Raw genomic sequence first — 22,536 nt, forward strand, 5'->3', positions numbered from 1 at the left:
AGCTGTGAGGCCAGCTGTGCCCACCGACCCGCTCCTGCGCCCACCCGCCCCTTCCTGCTCCCACGCGTGGCCTCGGCTTGGCTTGGCATCCCGTGGGGCTGGGGCCGCATCCAGCAGAGTTTTCCACCACGACCCTGGCCCTGCCCTTATCCTTCTCCTGACCCCCCCCCCAGGCAGCTCCAGAGCTTCTCTCTGAAAGTGGATGATTTGGAAAGGGCAGCTGGTGGGGCTGCTGGAGCGAGGGCTGCACCCCGGGATCCCTGTCCCTCCTCCTCGTGCTGCTGGAGCCCCCCAGAGCCAGACACGCAGTGTTCCTAGTGGCCTTGATCAGCTTTCCAAAGCTGCTGGGAGAAGCAGTGACTCAGAGGCAGGTCGTGGTGAGGTGGAGGACTCAAGGGGAGCCCCAGGGGTGGGGTGTCCCGCCTGGGGAGGGGGCACCCTGTAGGGCTGCTTTGCTGCAGAGCTCGGGGACAACGGTCCCCTGAGGGAGGAGGAGGTGACAGTCCCCTCTGCCACACCTGGGGCTGCAGGCAACTGCTGTGCTGGGGGTCACAGCAGCTGGTGACTCAGCTCTGGGCACGGAGCTGTCACCTCTCTGGGGCTGGGGACACGGTGGGCACGCAGAGCCCCTCCAGGTAACCTTCCCCCCACCCTAGACCCCGCCAGGGTGGCTCAGCACCCCCCATCCCTGTGCCCTCACAGCCTGGCACGTCTCTCTCCTCCCCTCCTCCTGCCGGGAAAACAGTCTTGGAAGGAGGCCAGGCTCTCCAGACAGCACATCCTGACCTCCCCCCCGGGCTGGATCTCAAAGGCTGCACAAAAAACCCAACAACCCCGTGGTGCTTCCCCTCCCCACACTGTGCCCTGTGCTGGGGGGGGGGGGCTCCTGCTCCCCTCAGGGGCTGGAGCAGCCCCTGCTTGGCCAAAGCCTCCTACCCCCATCTCCCCATCCCCTCCCTCCAGTAGAGCCCAGGCACCCCAAACAAACTGGTGGATCTAGGGCAGGATCAGGCCTCCTGATGCTTGAGCACTGGGAGCAGTAAGGGGGTGTAAACCTTCCCCCCTCCCAAGCCATTTCCTACATGTAGGGCTGGGGCAGCTGCAACCAAGTCCCTTTTGCACCAGAGCATCCTCCTGGGCCAGAGCAGCAGTTCCTTCCTGCCAGGATCCCAAAGGGCTCCCAGGGATGATGCTGGAGAGATGGATACTGGGCCCTGCAGAAGTGAACTGGTCCTTGTGGGATGCTCACGGGTGGGGAACTGGTGGCAAGGGGGGGAGAGGGGCAGAGCAGAGGGAGTGTCCCCCTCTCGGGGTGAGCACACAGTGCAGAGCTGGGGCTGGAAGAGCAGCTCAGGGACACCCGAGGGATTTGAGCCAAGCTTTGAGCTTCCCAAACCATCCTCCACACCAAAGATTTGCCGGTCAGGGAGGTGCTGGGACAGGTTCAGCTGCATCCCCACCGCCCCCTGCAGGTCTCCCGGGTCCCCTGGGGTCCCCCCGGCTGTGCCCAGCTTCAAACATCTGCACAGCTGTGCTCAGAAACAGCCCTTCAGGCCCTACCTGAGCTCACCCTCAGGCGAGGCTCCTGCTCCAGCAGCCGGTGCCCCGGCCGAGGGCTGGGGGGGCTGCTCCGGTGCAGCCCAGGGGGTTTGGGCACCCTCACCTGGAACGCTGCAGTCAGCAGGTCCTTACCACCATCTAGTGGCCCTTGAGCCAAGTGCGGGAGGAGGAGGAGGATGTGCTGGGTTAATCCTCAGTCGTGGGCTGGGATGGACCTGGATCCATCTGGGGATGCTCAGAGCAGGGGCCGGGGACAAGGGGCCACCACCCGCAGCCAGCTCCAGCTCCAGACCCACCATGAAGGCTGGAGCAGCCAGAAGTGGAGAGGAAAATGAGTTTATTGTGGGCTGCAGCCCCCTCTGTCACCACCAAGGCCCGATGGCATCGCAGGGGGTACCACAGGGACACCCTGCGTGGCCGGGGTGGTGGGACGTGGGTCTCTTCATGCAACGGGTGCCCAGCTGGGGGAGGCTGGAGGTGGGTACAATCTCCCTGGTATCTCAGCAGGGCCAGGGAGAGACGGACCTGAATTCAGGGAGGGGGGAGAGACACGTGTGTTGGTGGGGAAGGGGACACTGGGCAGGGTGACATTCTCCCTCAGCTGCGACTAGTTCCCGGTCTTTCCTGCTCCCGAGTACAGCAGAGACCAGGAGATGGAGCCAAAGGCAGCCCCTGAGCCTCAGCACTCTAGAGATTTTGGGGCACCCCAGGAATGGAGCCACCCCCAACAGCGCCCACCTCCACACCCCATCCCCAGCACCTCTCACCTGGGGTTGCTGCTGCCCTCACCACTCCTGCAGCTCGTAGGCAGCCTCCAGGTAATCCTTGGGGACGATCCCGACGCTGTTGTTGAGCTCTCCAACCCACCAGCCATACACACTGTACTCCTGGGGGGACACAGCCAGAGGGACACGGACTCAGTGCCAGGGCAGGGGATGCAGCTCAGGTCCTTTGGCACCTGGATCAACATCAAGCAGCCCCCAGACTCCCACTGGGAAAACCAGACGCCCACCTCTCCCCCTCCTAAGTGCTCCCTAAGCCCCTTCCTTTCTCCTGCCCCACTCTCCCCTTGCTCTGGGTCCTGCTGGGCAGTCTGGGCCTCGTTCAGAAATTCAGCTTTTAATTCCCACCCTGATATTTTGGGGTGTTTTAATCAACCCTTGGGATGCATCAGGCTCCAGCCTGGAGCTCTGGGAAGCCCCTCCAGGTGGGTCATTCCTGGGTAACCTGTCCCCTCTTCCAATTTAGGTGTGATTTTCCTTCTGGTAGTGGAGACAAATGATAACAGGGAAAACCTCCACCCCACCAGGCAAGCAGGAGGAGTTAGCACAAATGGGCTTGAGAAGTTTGCCATCACCTCCTGCGTCCCACACTCTGCTCCCCTCCACCCCCCCTGGCCTGTCTGTGGTGTTTAAGGGGTCTCTGAACTCACCCCAGCTTCCTGACAGGGAACAGGCTTTGCTTGGGAGAGGGAATGAGAATCCCCAGGGACAGACGTTGCCCTCAACACTCCCAGCTCTGCAGATGGTGCTGCTGGAGCCAGGAAAGGGTCCCTGGAGGCCCAAAACTCCCCTGGTTGGGATCCTAACCCTCCTCACACCCCAGCAAACAGCTGGAAAGGAGGGAGCAGGAAGGGATGGGATCTTCATCCCACCATCCTCGCCAGCCAGCTAGGGAAAAAATCCTACTGCAAATCCAGAAGGAACACCAACAAAAAACGGGATCTATTTGCTGTAGCCTGGAGACCTGTGGGCAGAGGGACGAGACGTACCCCAGACATGCCAGGGAGCCCCCGGCCTCTGCTCCCCCCCTCCCCAAACTCTGCTGCAGCCTGAACACTATGAGGCATTTTAAAATAATTTCTGCTGTGATGAATTGCTGGGTAGTCCACGATTGCTCATAATCAAAGGGAGGGAAATGCAAATGAGAGCCAGCCGAGAACTGGCGGCACCGAGCCTTGATTTCACTGCGCAGTGCCAGGAAGAATTAAAACAACATTAAACTCCCAGCAATAATGTTTAAGTCCTCGTTTCCGAGTGCCAAATTGCACCACTCTGGATCATACAGATGTTCGTTAATTATGCTAATTTTTATTAAACTATTAAAACGAGGAGAGCACTGGCACAGCGAGGCAGAGCCCAGTGCAGGGTGAACTCTGCTCTCCTCTGGAGGTGCTAATTTGCATCGTGCTGGTGCCTGGTACTGGGTTTTGGAAAGGGGGGGTGGGAGGAGAAGGAGGGAATCTGAGGATGGTTTTCTTGGAATCCACCTAATTACACAGTAATGGGTCCTCTGTGCTCAGTACCTGCCTGGACTGGGGTTGAGGGGGGGGGGAAGTAATTTAGCCGTGACTTTACAGAAGGGACTGAAAAGCCACTAATTGGGAGGATAATTGTTCCAGTGAGGCTGGTGGGCTGTGAGTGTGCTGGGATTGAGAGAGGGGAGTGGGATGCTCTGCTCCCTCTGCCTGCTTCACCTCCTGGGTGGCAGGAGCTGGGCAGGGTGCTGATGACATGCCAGGAGCCCTGGGGACCCTGGCACACAGCACCAGGCATCAGTCAGGAGGAAAAATAAAACCATCACTTCGCTCCAGCCCCAGAAATGCAGCATGGCTGAGCAAACTGGGAACCCAGCACCCTTTCCAGGCTTGGAACTGGGTTTGGGGGTCACCCCAACACCCCAGCAGCCATCCCTCCTGCCCAGCCATCCTCTGTACATCCCTGCTCTGCTCCTGAAATGCTGGGGTTTTCTCCCAGGAGGCAGAAAACCACTCCAAGCACTTTTCCACGTTTCATTCCTGAGCTCCCTGGCACTGGCAGGATCAGAGGCTGGTTCAGATAACTCCCTGCAGTCTGGGCTTTTATGGCAGGTTGGAGCACAGGGCTGTAAAAGGCTGGATGCTGCTCATCTCCACCCACCAAGGAGAAGGAAAAAAGGGGAAAGAGAAACAACAAGACAATAACCACAGCCTGGTTTCTCTCCCTGCCTTCGCACCACGGCTCCTCCAGCCTCCCGGGAGAGACGATGCTGTCCTGAGGAGGGGGAAAGGGGAGTCCCCAAACGACCCAGCTGGGGTGTCAGAGGGGACATCCCGCTGCCCAAGGTCCCAGAGGTGGTGACGGGAAGGTGGCCAACTGTCCCCTGCACCGCCTCAGATGAGCCACCACCTCACCACACAACCACAGCCCTCCCGCAGCCCTTCCCCTGCTCCGCCGAGCTCCGACCAGTCCAAGTTCCCTCCCACACGGACTCTCCTCCTCCACCAAGTGCCACAGGGATGACATTTACTCCACCCTCCCCGGTGCTCCCGAGCCCTCCTTGCCACCACGCTCCTCTGCCAGCCCTCGTAAACAACCCCGTGGGGCTTGGGGAGGGCCATTAATCACCCCCCACCCTCCCGGCACAGAAGATCAATGACGCTTTGATGGATGCAGAAGGAAAAGCCAATCACTCAGGGACTTATCGGTTTATGATTGCTCGGCCCCATTATCAGTGCTTGTGTGTCATACATTATTGTTAGGAAAATGGAGGAATCTAATTCCTAGATGAGGTATGGCAGGCACCAGGGGTCAGCCAACACCGGGGAGGTTTAGACCAGGTCAGCTCTACATCTATTTACCTTGAAAACTGGTTTGGGGCCGTGGCAAGCTCTGAAATCCAGGGGATACCTCAGGGGGTCCAGAGGCAGCAGAAGGATGGGGCTGGGGATGGCTGGGGATGCTGTTTCCTTAGCAGGAGTCAGTTTGGATGATGCTCACCCCTTGCTGCAGATCTTAGCCTGTTATTACCTGCCCTTTTATAGGGTAAATCCCAATTAAAAGAAATGGTTCCCACTTGCTTCCAATGATTCCATTCCCAGGTGCTGTGAGGAGCTGAGGACACACACCTGGGGCTGGGACATTGCTGCTTCCCCCTCTTCTGTCTGCAGCTCCTGCAGTGCCTGGGATAGCCACAGTGTCCCATCCCACCGGGGTCTGTGTGTCCCATCCCACCGGGGTCCGTGTCCCATCCCACCGGGGTCTGTGTGTCCCATCCCACCAGGATCCGTGTCCCATCCCACCAGGATCCGTGTCCCATCCCACCAGGATCCGTGTCCCATCCCACTGGGGTCTGTGTCCCATCCTGCGGGGCTCTCAATGTCCCAGCCCTGGAGGCAGAAGCTGACACCCGGGGCTCAGGCCAAGCGGCACCAGGGGAGATGGAGGGTGAGGAGGGTGACGGTTCCCAGCTGAGGAAGGCCAGGCAGAACTGGCCACCCGTGCCCAGGCACAGTGGCACAGCTCCCCCTCGGGATGAGTTCTCAGGCGTCCTGTGGGGCTGGTGTCAGTCATTCCACGGGGACACCAGCCTGATCAGAGGCATTTAGGATTGACCCCATCAGCCATTTCCCACTGAAACCCACTCAGAACCAAGACGACACAACCCCCGGTGAGGAGAGCCAGCCCCGAGCACCCCGCGGCGGTGACACATCCTGCCTCAGGGCTGCCCCACATCCCTTGGGCTCCCCAGCATCCCCCCCAAGGGACAGCAGGGGACAGCAGGAGGGACTCACAGCCGGGGACAGACAGACAGACGGCGACCGGGCGGGCAGAAGGTGCAGCTGGAGCCGCGGGGGCCGAGCGGGGTGACGGGGACACACACAAAAGCAGCGACACGATCCGATCCGTGGGATCGGGAGCCGGATTCATATTTCTCCCATCAAGCGGGCGGCTCCGGCGCGGCTCTGACCGCAGCACCAACCCTCAGGCACCGCAAACACAATTGGAAAACAATGTGACGGAAATGTTTAATCTGCTCAGCCCATCTGTGCTGCGTATTTCTCCAGATCTCCCTGAGAGAGGCGCCTTCGAATCTCCACATTGCCTTTAATATTCTCCTAAATCACCTCCCCACTGCACTTCAAGGGCCATTGCTACAATATCACAGGTTCATCGAGAGTGCACGGGAGGAGGGGGAGGGGGGGGTTTGCAGGGAGGGGGTGTCGGCTGGGATATTTTTTATTTTAAAATATTTCCCAGGGATGGTGTTCCTGTGCCCCTCGGACAGGCGAGAGAGCTGGGAGGGGGAGGAAAGAGAGAAAAAAAAAGGGGAAGGGGGGAGGAAAATCAGAGCGAAGTTATTGTGCTGTTGTTGGGAGGCGATTAGCGAGGCTGTTTAGGGGCAAACAGGCTGGAATGGAGCAAAGAGCCTTTCCAAAGAATCGCTTTTATTTTATTAATCTCCCTCCTCGGCCTCTCGCTGCTGCTCTTCCTCTCTCCAGGGAGTCCCATCCTGCCCTGAGCTTCCCGTGCCCAACGGGTACTCAGAAGAGAGAGGACACCCCAAAGCAGCAGAAGTCCAGGGGGGAGGGTGGGGGGACCAGGCCAAGCACTCCTGGGTCCCCCCACCCTGGCACAAAGGTGACCTAAAGCCAAGATGCTCCAGCTCAGGGGCATCCCATGCCCTGCCTCAGTTTCCCCATGGCACCAAGGCTGGTTCCCCTTTAGGAGAAAGATGGGGATGGAGGTTTTTTTTAGCAGGGCCTCTAGTGATGGGACAAGGAGGAATGAATTTATCCTGCAAGAGGGAGATTAGGTTAAGACATCAGGAAAAAATTCTTCACTATGAGGTTGGTGAGACACTGGCCCAGGTTGCCTAGAGAGGTGGAAGATGCCCCATCCCTGGAAGTGTTCAAGGCCAGATCGGATGGGGCTTGGAGCAACCTGGTCTGGTTAAGGATGTCCCTGTCCATGGCAGGGGGCTGGACTAGGTGACCTTTCAAGGTCCCTTCCCACCCAAACTCTTCTATTTTATCCCCGCTCCAGGAGGCCCTGCTCCTCCCCCCCGGGCTGCTGATGCTGCCACCCCCAAACCACCCCACAGCCCTGTGTGGGGTCTGGGGGTGCAGAGGGTCCAGGGGGTGCCCAGGATGCAGGAGAGAGTCCCTGGGGTCGAGGGGTTCACAGCTTGCAGGAGGGATCCGGGGGTGCCTGGTATCCTCGGGGGGGTACCCGGGGTCCAAAGAGGGGGGGTGAGAGGAGGGTGCGGGGGGGGTGCGGGGCGGGCGGGCCGGTGCCGCATCCCCGCCGTTGCCACGGCAACCGCTGCCGGCTTCGCTTCCCGCATCCCCGGGGGCGGCGCAGCCGGATCCACCTGCTCCTTCCCGACCCTCCGCGGGGTCATCGCCAGGTCGGCAGAATAAATGAACGTGAGCACTAATGATGTGTTTGCTGGCTGTTTATGCTCTCTGTGTGTCAGGGGCACTCACATTTAGAGAGCTCATTATGGCTGCAATTAGACTGCACCATTGCTAGATATTTAACTCCTTTTTCTTTTAAATTAGCATTTTAATAACGTGCTTTGAGCAGGGGAAACAAAATGACCATTTTTCACGGACAAACTTCCTAGCTGTAGGTGCAACTTTAATGGCGAAGTTGCAAGGGAGGTAAAATAAGATCAGGTCCGTTCCCTTCCCACCTCTCTCTGCCCTCTCCCCCCTCCCCCCCTTTCCCTGTCACCACCACCAACAAAAAAAAAAAAAGCAAAAAAAAAAAAGGGAGAGATTTTTATTTGCTTTATCGCACACTCCATTTCCTAAATTTGTTCTGCAGCCAATTATTTTCGCCTTTAAAGTCCTGCACGTTCACGCCTGATGAAAATTAGCAGCCATCGGAGTTAAACTCTGCCTGTGACCTGTGAAGAAGGGCTGGAAATAATTGGGGACATGTGTGTGTGCACGCGCGTGTGCGAGGAGCATCCATCCATCCATCCCCGGCTCCGGGAGCGCGGCCGGGGGCAGCCGGTGCTGGTTGCCTGATGGGTATTATCAAAATATCTTTATCCAGTAACCCCCGAGGCTGTTTCCCTGCAAAGGGCGCTGCAATTATTTCCCCTTCGTTCATAATTCTTGGGCTGGGTTTTTGGGGTGAGGGGGGACAGCAAGGAAGGGATGGGGACCCGGGGAGGGGAAGCGGGGGAGGCGACGGCTCCGGGACTGCACTGGGAGCTGGCAACAATGCTTCCAAATTAATGGGTGACTCTAAACCGTCCATCTTGCCCCCAGGGAGGGGGTGAGGGACCCCCAGGGTGAGTGCACCCACTGCTGGGAGAGACACCTGAGCTGGAAGAGGCAGCCACTGGGAGCGGGTGTCCCCCCTACCTTGGGACAGGGGGTCACCGGGAGTGGGTGCCCCCCTTACCCTGGGATAGGAGGTTACCGGGAGTGGGTGCCCCTTCTCCTCAAGGACAGGGGGTCGCCAGGAGTTGATGTCCCCCCTGCCCTGGGGCAGGGGCTCATCGGGAGAGGGTGCTCCTCCTGCTGAAGGACAGGGGGTCACGGGGAGCTGGTGTCCACCTCCGCTCTCTCCCCATCCCGACCGGCTCCAGCCCCTTCCTACAACCACTACCCGCCCCCAGACACCCCCGGCCAGAACCAGGAGCCAGAGCTGGGACCCCCAGGGGGCCATCACGAGCCAAAATCACGCCAAAATCAGTGGAGAACCATAGCAGGGAAGGGCAAGCGAGGAGGGGGAGAGACGCAGCCTTTGCGGGAACGATGCTTTAAACGTTTTCCTCTTGCATCAGCTCAGCTGCACCTTAGACGCCGCCGTTCCATAAATACAACCCGGGTAGTGCAGGCTATAATTTGGTGATAGCTACCCCAGGACATATCGAGATACACTTCTGTTATTTTAATTAAATACTGCATTATGGTTTGTGACAACTTCATCGCTATAGCGTAAATGAATTTGGAATTAAAGTCTTACTTAGGCATTCCACTACTTCTTCCCCCCCCCCCCCGCCTCCGTGTTACAAAGCAAAAGGCTATAAAATCAAGATGTTTGTTCATTTACAGATGGAGCAGCTTGGAAAAGGGAAAAAAAAAAGAAAAGAAAAAGGAGAAATAGGCAAGACGGTGCAGAAGTGAAACACCGGTGGTTTGGAGGAGGAGGAGGGCACAAACAGGGGGGGCTGAATATTTATTGTTAATTGTGTTACCGTTCTCTCCCAAACTGGTCTCCTCCAAACCCTCAGCCACGGGATTTCAATATTTTTAGCCCCAATCTTCATTTTTAACTCTGGATTTGTGGCTGCTGCTGAGAGGACAAAGCTGTGGAAGTTTGAGACCTTCAGGGATTCAGTCCATGGGAAGGACACGGAGGCAGCTGGAGAGTTATGGCAAAGGGAAACTTTTTATTTGCTGCCCAGGCTTGGGAGTTTCAATTCCATCCATCTATTAACTCGTCTCTAATGAAACTAGACCGTACGTGACATTTTGCAATATAACTGCTTTAAATGTTACCACATCAATTGGTTTAAATGTTACCCGCGCCTCATGAACCGGGAGATGGTTTTATAATTATCTCTGTCTCTCTCTAACGAACAAAGATTTGGACTGTCTGCTGGTATTTCACATTAGCAAAGGAAACAAGGGTGCTCACCAGGCTCAGCCAAACCAAACCCAACCAGTGCTGAGGGGGCCAGAGGTGGTTCCTGTCACCTCTTGGCAAAGCGACGTCGGATTTAAACCTTCCCCGACCTATTCTGCCAAGGGGTGTTTCACCCTCAGGTCTCCTCTCCAGTGCCCATTAACCACCCCTCAAATCAAAACGACTCACATCCATCTACCCACACATAGATATGGATATAATATGTAGATCCGTAAAATGACAGCAGCCCAGGAAAGTTATGGCTGGGGAGGGATGGCTTTAATGACCAGGCTCTGCTTCCCTATTTCCCGTCGCCGAAGCCCCAGGTGAAATTTCCATTTACAAAATAAGCTGGGAAATCATCATCAGGCATTTCTTAACATCAGAAACAAAGAGCTTTTTAATGCCTTTTTTTTTTAAAAAAAAATATATATAATAAATTTGCCACCCATTTCAAACAGGGCATGGCAGCAAATGTGTGTGTGTGTCCCACCACCCCAACCACCTCCCCGGCCCATCAGTGAGGAGCTCGTTACTAAATCTCTGTCTAATCAAGGCAGAGTTGACTCTGGAGGAGCTGCTGGTTCCAGCGCTGGCTTTGGAAAATGGAAGGATTGTCACACTTAAAGACACAAATTTCCCCTCTAATATATTCGAATGGAAACCTCTGAATCCAATACTACATGGGCATATCTAATAAATTCACAATATTTCAGCCTCAACAGCCTACAACGGTTCGTTTTAAAGATTTATGTGGTAAAAAATTACTGGGTGATGAATATAGTTTATTCTGTGCAGTATTGGAGGGTATAAGGAATTAAACTACTGTCTTTAACAGTGAATTTATTATTACCTCTGTCAAAGCCCAAGTCTTTAGCAGCATTTATTATAAAATTCAGTGCAAAATAAATGGGCAAATCATGCCTTCAACCTTACCCCCCCCCCAGTGGAACCGTGTGCCAGCCCAGGAGAAGTTCATGGGTTGGGGGGCAATGTCCCAGCAGCCCCCTAGGGTTCTGGGGTACCTGTACCATGGGGAAGGGACCACCATGTGTCCCTGTTGTGGCCACTGCTGCCCCGTGGGGATTGGGGTCACCCATCATGAGGGCAGGACGTTGGTGTGGGGGTGAGAGCAGAGGGGTTGGGGTAAAATTTGGGGTGCAGCATCAGGGAAATGTGGGTGAGTCCCCATGGATGGGGTAAAATTCGGGATGAAGCACCAGGGAGATGTGGGTGAGTCTTTGCGGATGGGGGAAAATCTGGGATGCAGGACTGGGGATGTGTGGGTGAGTCCCTGTGGATAAGGCAAAATTTGAGACTCAGCATCAGGGACATGGGAGTGGAGCAAGGGACACGGATGGGGCAAGAGCTGGGATGCAGGATCGGGCCCGGCTGGGTCCTGGGCAGCAGCAGCACTGCCTCCCCCGCACTCGGCCACCCTTTTGTCCTCTCCAGCCATGGGTGTCCCCTCATTTATAAAAATTACCTGGGAGGAATGAGGCTGCCAGGGGCTTGTTCTGGACGATTGGCTCCCGCCGGGGGGGGGGGGGCCGGGCCCGGCGGGGGAAGGAGGGTTGGTTCTCGCTTGAATTTGACCGGTGTGTGACCGTTGCCTTCCAGCTGACCCCGCCGTCCCATCCCCAACCCTCCCAACTCCGGAGCTTCCCAGAGGGGTTATTAATGGGAGCTGAACACCGCCGAGCCCCCGGAGCCCATCTCCGCAGCCCACCCCACCTCAGAGGGGGCTGAACCCCCCGGCCCGGGGGTGCAGCTGCGCGCTGAGCCCCGACGGGCTCGTTCCACGTGTGCTCCATCACCCACGAGGCTCAGCACACCTCGGGGAGGGGGCCGTGGCCGCCCCCGTGGCCTCTCCCCGCAAGCCAGATGGTCCCAAATCCAAGAAAAAAAAAAAGCCACTAGATGTCACCACACGCCTTTCGCTCGGGGTGCGGGGTGTGGGAATATGGCCCCCCCTTCTCCCTCGCTCCCCCCCCCCCGCTTTCAATGAAAGCAATTGAGAGAATTAACTTATCCGGTTTTATGGCCTGCTTGTCACATCCAACTAAGCCCACTTAAAATAGGAAGTCGCGCTGCATTCAAATAATTATCATAAGGTACAAATCACTCAGCCAGGGGACACGGGGCGCGGTGCCGGGGTTGGATGGCAACATCCCCCTCCCCACATCCGTGTCCCCGTGTGTGAGCCGGGCTGGGCAGCACCCGGCGGGGGAGGTGCCTTTCGAGGGTCCCTGCAAAGAGGGGGGGATGAGGTGGGGTAGGGGCTGCGCGCCTGTGACCCCCCCTGCCGCCTTATCCCCGCAGCACCGGGGTTCGACCGAGCGTCGGTGGCACCGGGGAGGGGGTGATAAAGACCCTCCTGCCTGGGTTTGGGGGGATGACAAAAAAAAACAACACCCTTGGCAGCGGCTCTCCCCGGGCTCCCGGGCACAGGAGAGGGGACACAGCACGAAAGGGACCCCTGCGATGGGTGACAACGCTGCCCTTGCCCCGGGCAGGACGGTGCATCCCCCCCTCCCGCCAGCTCCTCATGTCCACTAACCCCCAAATCACTTTTCCCCGCTGCGGATGCTGGAAATGTCAAGAGAGGAGCCGGGCAGCAGCCGGCGTGTGTTCCAAACACACCAGATGGATTTTTATATTAGCTCCTATTTCATGCGCAGACAGAGCGACCGCCCGGCTCCGGCGGCGGCCCCGGCGCTGCCGAGTTTGCTTCTGTGAGATTAATTCTGCGAAATTAATTGGGACAAGATTGAAAAGGAAATTAAAATGCAGCTGAGTGAACAGGCTTTTCAAACACCTTCCCTCCCCCCCCCCCCCGCTTTTCTTTCCCGGCTCCCCTTCCTCCTCCTCCTCCTCCCCTCTCTCCCCGGCCCCTTCGCCGTCTCCGTTCGGCGGCATCCGTCGCGCAAAGTAATTTACGGGGGAAAAGCTCTCAGGACCGATCGGTTCCGTGTGAGGAAGCCGGCACAAGAGTCGCAATCTGGAGCCACTGAAGAGAACGAAAACCCCGCCGCGATGCCAAGCTGTGTCCCCGAGCTGGAGCGCGGAGGGGAGGAGGGACCCGACCAGCCTGGCCCCGGGCACCGGGACGGACCGAGGCACCGGCGGCTGGTGTGGGCACCGGGGGCTGTGGGAATCGCCCCCGGGGGGTGGTTGGGGGATGCTCCTGGTGTCACATCCCTGAGTGAACGAGGTGAGGAGCTGTGGCTGCGAGGGCAGTGCCCGGAGCACATCAGCCCCATCGCCGGGACACAGTGAGTGGTTAAATGCCGCCATAAAACGCTTCCAGCCACAGATGGGGGAATCCTGAGGATTCCAGAACGGGATAGTGAAGCCCAGACTCGAAGCTGCGCTGCAAAACACCATCCCAGGCCCCAGGTTCATCACTGCCCTTGCGGTGCAAAGCACATTGCAAACCAAAACACAGCCCCCCAAAGTTCATCACCATTCCTGTGCCAGGTCAGGGTGCAGAGCACGTTGCAAAACGCCGCCAGCAAAACGCAAATCCCAAGTTCATCACCTTTCCCATGCCAGACTGGGGTGCCAAGCACGTTGCTGAACACCATGGGCACCGTGCAACCCCCCAAGTTTGTCTCTGCCCCTGGGGTGCGATGTGTGCTGCCAACCAAAGCACAGCCCCCCAGCTTCACTGCCGTTCCTGTGCCAGGCCGGGGTGCAAAGCACATGGCTAAACACCACCCACACCATGCAGACCCTCCAAGATCATCATTGCCAGCCAAAGCACAGCCCCCCCAAGACGCTGCAAAACACCAGCAATGAAATGCAGCCCCACACATCACCCTTCCGTGCCAGATGAGGGCGTCAAGGCCATTTCAGAACATCAGCCACAAACCACCACCCCCCCAGCTACCCGCTGCCAGCCACAGCCACCACGGGCCAGCAGGGACCAGCGGGAGCCAGGGCAGAGCCTCGAGGGGACATGCAGGGCAGAAGAGGGTCACAGGTCCTGGTGACTCTGCTCGACCCCCTTCATGCAAGCACTGAATGTGTTCACCTGCCTGCACTTGCCGGAGGGAGCCCCGGTCACACCCGGCTGAGCAACTCGATTACCCCTGGGGTACCTGAGCAACAGCACGTTCAGACTCCATTAGAGCATTAAAGGGGAGAGGGGGGGAGGGAAGAACTAAAAATCAAATAATCTTGCTTTGGGGCATTTGAAATGTGAAGGCAGGAGGGACATTGATGGGGCAGTCACGGAGTGGGGAGCGGGAGAGAATCATAGAATCGTCAAGGTTGGAAAAGACCTTCAAGATCATCACGTCCAACCCTACAAGCCCTAACCACTAAACCATCTTATGAAACAATGGTGGGACGATGGGGTCCCCCTTCTAAATCCTTGATTTGACCAATTTCATCAGTTCTTGACCTTGCAATCGAGCCCCAAGCCCGTGATGGTGAAGCTGGAGCTGCCATGGAGGCTCTTACCTTGCTCAGGATGTAGATGAGGTCCCCACGGTGGAAGGCAAGCTCATCAGGGTGCTCACTGCTGCAGTCCCACAGGCCTTGGTAGTAATTAGCATAATCCCTCTGGGGAGCTCCTGGGGTGAATTAAAAGAGAGAGGTCAGAGTGACAGGGAATTCTATGGGGGGATTTTGGGGTGGTCAGGGGAGAGGGGCTGGTATTTGTTAGGGGAAGGAAGGAAACGTTGGTGTTATTTGGTTTGCATTTTAATTAAAAGGCAGAGGCCAAAGAGGTGCTGCAAGGAAAAAAGGGCTGGTCAATAAATAAATGCAGTAACTCTCAGTAAATACACATAAACATGTTGATAACTGCTGCTAGTTCAGAAAACCCCAAATTACAGCTGTTTGAAATGCTAGTTCAGAAAACCCTGAATTAAAGCTGTTTACCACAAACCACAAAGGGAACCAAAGCTCCCATCCCTCATCCCCAGGCCTCCCATCTCCTCAGCCTCAAGCCAAGGTGGACATCCAGAACTTGGTCAAGGAGGGGACACGTGGCATGAGAGCCAGCTCTGCTGGGCAGTGTCCCTGCCATGGTGACAGCAAATTATTGGCCATGACAGAGGCCAAGGAAGAGGAAAACTGTTAATTAACACTAGTATTTGCACAGGGCCCCTGGGAGGATGCTGCTGGGGAAGGTGACAGCCAAGTTTATTTATTAATTAAAGAAGCCAAGCAGAGGATTGCAGTGGATGGAGCAGGACCTGCTCAGCAAGCAAACAGCTTGACCAGGAGATTCTGGAGCAGGAATAGGGATGGTGAAAGAACAGGGAGCAAACATCTACCTTCACCTTCCCTGGATGGTCAGAGTAGGTCCCAAAACCTTATGGGATGATAAAACCTGATGGCTCAGGGCTCAATATTCCCATCAAGGTGGGAGCCTGGGAAGGCTTTGCTCGATGCCTGGGATCACAGGCTGCTGCAGAAAGAGAAGGGAATGTGAGCCAGAAAACTCTTTTTTCCCTTTTTTTTTTTCCTTTGGAAGGAGGCAAATGATCTGTTTGCAGAAAGCTGCAGGTTTGGGCTGAGGAGGCTGTTGGCAAAAGGTGCCAAGGCTGGGACTGCCCTGGGCTCAATGTCTGTGTGGGTTTTTTGGAAAACATCACAGCAGCATTTCCAGAACAAAACATTTCCACCTTCTCCATCTCAGAATGGCATTTCCCCTCCCAAAATCTGACTCAGAGACCAGACCCTCCATGAAGGGTCCCTGCCACGGGGGCAGAAAGCCCTGGTCCTGCCCTGTGGTGGGACCTGGTGCCAAGGTCTCACCGAGCCCCACAATGGGAGGAGCTGCTGCCCTGCCCAATCTGCAGCCTGGGGAAGTGGCGCATCCAACAGACCCTTCACAGCATAAAAAAACCCAAAACCCGCACTCCCCAAAACCCCCACATTCCCAGTTTCTAAGCACACAAGACAAGAGTTAAAACGTGCCCCTGAGCCAGAAGCTTCAGGCAGGAGGCTGCTCTGATGGCACAGCACCAAAGCGGGGGTGACTCCAGATGTCACGACACGGACAACTCCATGATGTGACCCCCATGGATAATTAAACCCTGTAAAATGACATTTTGCAGGGGGGGAGGGACTGGAGCAGTGGGGCTGTACCAGTGATCCGGGTTGCTCTGCCATGTGGCTGCACCGAGCCCAGGAAGCATAAACAGAAAATATCCAGCACATGTTGGAGGAAATGTTTCTAATATGGTAGAAGGGACGGAGCGATAAGGGTGCATCTGGAGTGTGCTGTGCCCAGATTTGATCACCTAAATATGAGAAAGGACATTACAGAGAGGGATAATGGCACAGCAGGGAGCAAGTGGAATGACTCAGGGACTTGGGGAACTTAAATAGAAAGGCTGGGAAGGGAAAAAAAAAAAAAAGTAGGTCTGCATCCTTTGGAAAGTATTAAAGGGGGAGCAGAGAGTGGAGAGGAAAAGATTGTGAAGGGAATAGGAGGAGAAGGAGCTACTGAGTTATTTAAGCTTGTGCTAAGAGCAGGAGCCAGAGGTTATGAACTGGAGGCAGAGGAAATATAGAATCACAGAATGGTGAAGGTTGGAAGGGACCTGTAAGATCATCAGGTTCCAACCTCCCTGCTCTGAGCAGGGACACCTCCCACCAGACCAAGCAGTGGATGTCCATGATCCTCCTGCCTTGCTGGCTCCAGGTGGGATGGGATGTGGGATGGATCCAGAGGAGCAATCCCAGGCCTCCTGCAGCTCCCAGGCACCCCAGCTCCCTCCCACATGTGCTCGGAGGGGAAGAGGTTTTGTTTCCAAAGCCCCATCTAGACACTGAAATCTGATTTACACTGATGGAAGTGGGACGAGCTCCCCGTGTTTATGGGCCTTGGGGTCATCCAGAAAACCAGCCAAATGTGACAACTGCATCATTTTCTTCTGCAGCCTGAGCAGCCCCAGGCAGGACCCCCTCATGGAGAGGCACGATCCTCCCCAGCCCCTTTGCTCCCGGCGTGTTGCTTCAGAATCCTGTTGATGCTGAAGCCTAATGACAACCGTCTGCAGCTCAGGGGATGTGCTGGGGTGAAACCTCCTGCCAGGCCGAGCGCGGGGGGACTGTGACATGTTTTTGATCTTCTAAATGGTGGGATCTGGCCGTGTTTGCACTCGCTGGGGACCCTGGCACCGCAGCAGCGACCCCGGAGCCCGGTCAGCTCGGAAGGCCGGGATTTCAGCAGCCTTGAGGGGAGCAAATGGGTGTGTTGGCAGGAGCAGCCTGAAGCTCTCAGCTGGATTTGCTGGGCTGCTCCAGCATCCTTGTGGCTCTCGGAAATTAGAAACAAGAGTTTTTCCATTAGCCAAATGCTCATCTGGCGCCTCGGCCGCCTGGTCTAATTAAGAACTGGGCCCTCCCCACCCCCTGCTCAAGGACTCCCAGCGTCTCTTCCTCGTCCTTGCTCCAGTTGGACAGAAGCACAAATTACTCAGGCAAAAGGCACGAGGGTTCCCGGGGCTGTGATAACCTTTCCCTCTTTAAATGCAGCCCAGCACTTCAGGAGCAAGAGCCTAATATATTATTTAGTGTAAAAACAGACACAGGACTTGGAGCAATCATGACAATGCTAATAACGGGACCGGTTCTAACGATTAACAACAATTACCACTGCCGGGCAGATGCTAATGAGGACGAGCAGGGTGTTTAAATGGCTGGCAGGGCTGTGACAGGCGAGAGCCAGCATCCTCGGGGTGGCCTGGGAGTGCAGGGTCACAATGACATGGTTGGCATCATCCTGCCACGGAGCTGGCCCCCACCTCCAGCTGGAAAACCCGCAGGGAAGCGGCTCCGGCGGCGACACGCTGGGAAAGGCGAAGGAAAACGTGCCTGTCCATGTGCACGTCCCAGCTCCTCCTGCTTTCCTTCCAGGGAGCCTCCCTGGACAAGTGTTCAGCACCATGTTAAGAGCACAGGATGGTTGGTAAGGATCAGGACCTGGGGTTTTTCTGAGCTCTGGGTGCTGGTACCAGCTGCAGCTGCCACAATCCCCAAGTCACTTGTTGTGCCAGGGGGTGGGAAATGAGCTCCACAAATCCAGGAGGAGAGAAGGAATGCTGACTTGCTCCGGTCCCTGCAGGTGGCTGGGACTCAGCCCTGTCTGTGCTACCAGGATTTCTGTAGAAATGGGCATGAGTGTCCCCCTGGGCTGGGGACAAAGGCCCAGGAAACATCTAAGGGGGTTTGGTGTTGGCCAAAGGAACTGCTGGATAAGGATTTCTGGACACACTGGGAATCACAGAATCATTTAGGTTGGAAAACACCTTTAAAATTATTGAGTCCAACCATTAACCCAGCACTGCCCAGGCCACCACTATCAGCCCCACATCTACAGGGCTTTGAAATCCCTCCAGGGATGGTGACTCCACCACTGCCCTGGGAAGCCTGTTCCAGGGCCTGACAACTATTTTAGTGCAGAACTTATTCCTAAGATCCAATCTAAACTTCCCCTGGCACAACTTGAGGCCTTTTTTCCTCTTTTGCTATCACTTGTTACTTGGGAATGGGGGCTCTCGGACAGCTGGGAGGAAAAACCACCTGAGCAATGCTTGGGGTGCTTGTGTCTCCTCTGAGCTCTGAAGCAGGAAGATGATGTGGGAAGCTCTTCTGAGCTGGGCTGTGCCAGGAGGAGGTGTGTTCCCATGGGAAGAGGGGCAGCAGGAAGCCCCTGGCTGCTCCAGCCCTGGCTGCTCGCACACGAGCGCTGCTTTCCTGTGCCGGGGCGGAAGCGGCGATGGAAAACGAAGCAGGTGGGAGCAGGGAGGAAACAGACCTTCCGCTCCCATCCCATGGTGTGAGTCCTTAAGGAAAAAGCAGGGGTGGGGGCCCTGGTGACCACGGCAGGCTCTGGAGGCTCCGGGCAGGCGGTGCTGGTTCCTGGGGTGGTGGTGAGCATCCTTCCCGCTTCCCGCCCCGAGATCCCGCCCTGCGGCAGCTTCCTCTGGGCTCTGAGTCCCTTCCTGCCCTCTCTCCAGGCTGGTGCTGCCCCAGGGCCTCTCCCCAGCCCCTCGGGCTGCACTGGGAGGGCTGGTTCCAGGGTGGGATGAGGGACAGGGATGGGAGTGCCTCATGGGGAGGTTCTTCAGCACACAGATCTCAGCAGGCAAGAGGAGGGGCTTCTCCACCCACCATGGGGTGCTTGTCCGAAAACAAGAGACATCTGCTGTGCTGGTAGAGTGGAGAAGGCAGGGAGAGCTCCCCGAGTGCCAGTTGTCTGAGCTTTACTGGTTGCAGAGTCTCCTCTGTCACCCATCACTCTGCTCTTGGGGACGTTCCCATCCTCTGCAGTCCCCTCCATCCCCACCAATGGGGCACCCAAACTCAGCCCTCCCACTATCCCCTTGAGTTCCTTTGGGGTGGCAAAAGTAAGGTGGGTTCTTACCACTTCTCTGTCTGCTCCTGGCATCCTCACTGTCCTCTAGGCAAGGGGGGTCCAGCTCCTCATCTGAGGGGGGGGAAAAACAGAGCAGAGAAGTCAGGACAAGGGCTGTGAGTGCTACTGCTACACCAAGCCCCAGCAGGCAGAGGGCTGCCAGTGCATCCAACTGTCAGAATAATAAATTCCCAGCTTAATTGTGAAGAGTGGAAGGGAGGAAGTCACAGATAATATTTTAAAACGTGTTGCATAAAAATATGAATTGTTGTTAACACTGGTAAAAACAAATCACTTATTATAGCCTCATAAATTTTGGCAGCACTTTGCCGGGTGCCCTATAGGAAGAGACTCTTCCTGCACAGGCCTCAGAGCCCAGAGAAAAGGAGACACTGAGGAGAAATGCCAGGACAGGAATGTGAGGAAGGATGGGAGACAGGAGCAGGAATTAAGGAGGAGAAAGAGGCAGGGAAGGGCAGGCAGGTTGGCATGGTGCTGGGGGATTGGGAAAGGGGATGCAAGGAAATAATGTGAAATGATGCCATGGAAAAGGTTAAGTGGGTTGGAAGTCCTGGGGAAGCCTTGTGAAAGTGTCTAGAGGCTTCCAGGATCAAGGATCTGCATGGAAATAAGTTTAAATAAAATTATTTCACACCCATCCAGCCTGAGCTGCTCTGGGTGCTGGGTAAGCTGGGTGTGCAGCACCTGCCTGAGCTGCCAGCACAGCCCAGGCCTCCTCCTGCAATCAGAGAGACCAGAAGAAACCTAATGCAAGAATAAACATAAAAACGGGTTTACAAACATTCCAGAAAGCGAAACTGCTCCTCAACACCTCGTGCACTGTGGCTGGCAAAGGGCTGTTGGGGACCACGGGCAGATGGATCCCCGGGCAGATGTCCCTGCTGCATCTCAGGGGATGTGGCTTTGCTGTCACCTTTACAGGTGGCAGAAACCAAGCCTGGGTCTTCTGCTGATCCCACACCAGCCATGACAGGGCTTGGAGCTTCCCGGGGATGCAGCCCCAGCCCTGCCTGTCTCTGCCAGGGGTCAATGCCAACCAGCTCCAAGCTCCAGGTACAAACTGCAGCCCCAGCTGGGGGGGTCACAGCAGCTGCTCCCCAATTAGGTGTGAAGTGGCACTCAGAATCCGTTCTAAACAAATCAGACTTGGTTGTAAAACTTGGCTGTTGACGAGACAGAACCTCATTAGCATTGATTTTAAAACAAATTATGGAAACTGTTTGTTCGCCTGCTCTTTGCATTTGTCAAAGTGATGGGAGATAAGGTAGATGTGTCCCTGCGTTCCCACGCACACCTCCCAGACCTTCCTGCCTGGATTCCTTTAACCAGAGGCACTGAATTCCCTCATCCCATCTCGGCGTGAGCTGGGGCAGCCAGCCCAGCGCCGCGGGAAGCCCGGAGCCATCCCGCATCCTGCAGCCCCGCTCCCAGCCCGCAGGCACCTCCCGCATCCTGCAGCCCCGCTCCCAGCCCGCAGGCACCTCCCGCATCCTGCAGCCCCGCTCCCAGCCCGCAGGCACCTCCCGCATCCTGCAGCCCCGCTCCCAGCCCGCAGGCACCTCCCGCATCCTGCAGCCCCGCTCCCAGCCCGCAGGCACCTCCCGCATCCTGCAGCCCCGCTCCCAGCCCGCAGGCACCTCCCGCATCCTGCGGCCCCGCTCCCAGCCCGCAGGCACCTCCCGCATCCTGCAGCCCCGCTCCCAGCCCGCAGGCACCTCCCGCATCCTGCAGCCCCGCTCCCAGCCCGCAGCCGGGTTGTCCTCAGGAAACCTCTTCCCAGAGCCCGTCCCGCCCCTCCCGACCCGCACACCCGCTCCCGGTGCGGGAAGAGCCGTGGAGGAAAAAGCTGCCGCGGGGTTCCCGAGAGGAGCAAAACTGCGGGAATCCCGCCCCCGGGGGGGGGGCTGGAGCTGCCGGATCCCGCGGGTCCCGAGGATCCCGGGGAGACGTTTCCATCCTTCTTCCTCCACACTGTCCCGGGAGCTTCCCCGAGGCCGCAGAGCTGCTCCCCGTTGCTGGCACAGCTCATGGGGGGGGGGTCACATCTACTAGCCCCCTCTCCCGATCCCACTTTGGGCTGTTTTAGCCCAGATTTGGTGGAACGGGGCTCATTCTAACCAGAACTCAAAGCCACAACCCCCCTGTTGGCATCTCCTGCCTGAGCCACCAGCTCGGCTGGGACCAGGTGCTCTCCCGTGTCTCCTCTGTGCCTCAGTTTCCCTTTCTTTCCAAAACCTCTGCCCTGCTGGCCTCTCACTCTGTGCCTTTTGCCAATGGTGCTCAGAGAAAAACCCTTCTGGGTCCTCCTCTGCCCGGCAGCCCTGCAGGGAGCTCTTCCAGCTGATGGGCTGCAATGGACAGAGGATTTCCAGAAGGAACAGAAGAAAACCTCCTGGGATCTCCACGGGACCAGCCACAGCCTCTGCAGATGCCCTGGGATGACCCCAGGCTCAGTTCATGTGGATTTTCAGCTGTGCAATTCCTGGATGGAGCCCGTGGGGGGTGCAAGAATCTCCCCTCCACCCTGTTGCAACCAGGTACTGCTTCAACTGGAGTCTGGAAGTGCTGCTCTGCCTTCCCGGGCCTGGCTCCTTGATCTCAGCCAACAGCTGGATTTTATAGTGATGAATCAGAAGGAAATACTGAAAAAAGCATCTCCTGGGGGCTGTGCTGCTTCCCCCATCACAGCCTCGGCCACACCACCCCTGAGAAAACACCTTTACTGGGGCAGCCCATCCCTGGGGGCAGCTCTGGGCACCCAAACCTGGGGTGCAGAGCCCCGTGGCAGCCCCCAGCCCCGGGCAGAACTGGGGGGGGCTGGCACACCCTGCACCCCACTGCAGTGCTGGAGCAGCCCGGGCGTTGGGCAGATTCTCAGAGGAGCTGTGTTTTAATGTAGCAATTTGATTCAATTTTCCACTCTATAAAATTACCCATCACTGCTCGTTGCTTCCTAACAGACACCTTCACTCTTAATTTAACAATCCTATCGAATTCTGCCAGGGAAATTGGAAAAATTTATCACCTGTGAAATTTTATTTTTCCTTGGTTGTATCTGTTTTTGTAAAACTTCATTAACGACGATGACTTGCTGAGGAAATTATCTCTTCATCTCCCCCCCCCCCTTTCTTTTTCCCCCCTCTCCCTCTTTCTGTCTTTTTACTC

The 22,536-nt window shown here is 56.6% G+C and overlaps 1 protein-coding gene across 1 annotated transcript in view; it reads right to left on the minus strand.

Annotated features, from left to right (window-relative positions):
• Positions 1 to 1,993: 1,993 nt before the first annotated feature.
• Positions 1,994 to 22,536, minus strand: part of SKAP1 (src kinase associated phosphoprotein 1) — a 146,941-nt gene continuing 126,398 nt past the window's right edge. The window contains exons 10-13 of the mRNA XM_051640436.1: positions 19,360 to 19,422; positions 14,436 to 14,548; positions 2,328 to 2,447; positions 1,994 to 2,085 (exon numbers count right to left, since the gene is read on the minus strand). Of these exons, the coding sequence (XP_051496396.1) occupies positions 2,346 to 2,447; positions 14,436 to 14,548; positions 19,360 to 19,422 (278 nt within the window). The 3' untranslated portion in view covers positions 1,994 to 2,085; positions 2,328 to 2,345. The remainder of the gene's footprint in view (positions 2,086 to 2,327; positions 2,448 to 14,435; positions 14,549 to 19,359; positions 19,423 to 22,536) is intronic.

This window comes from Apus apus, chromosome 25, assembly GCF_020740795.1.
Source record: "Apus apus isolate bApuApu2 chromosome 25, bApuApu2.pri.cur, whole genome shotgun sequence".
In the NCBI taxonomy this organism is placed as follows: Eukaryota; Metazoa; Chordata; class Aves; order Apodiformes; family Apodidae; genus Apus; species Apus apus.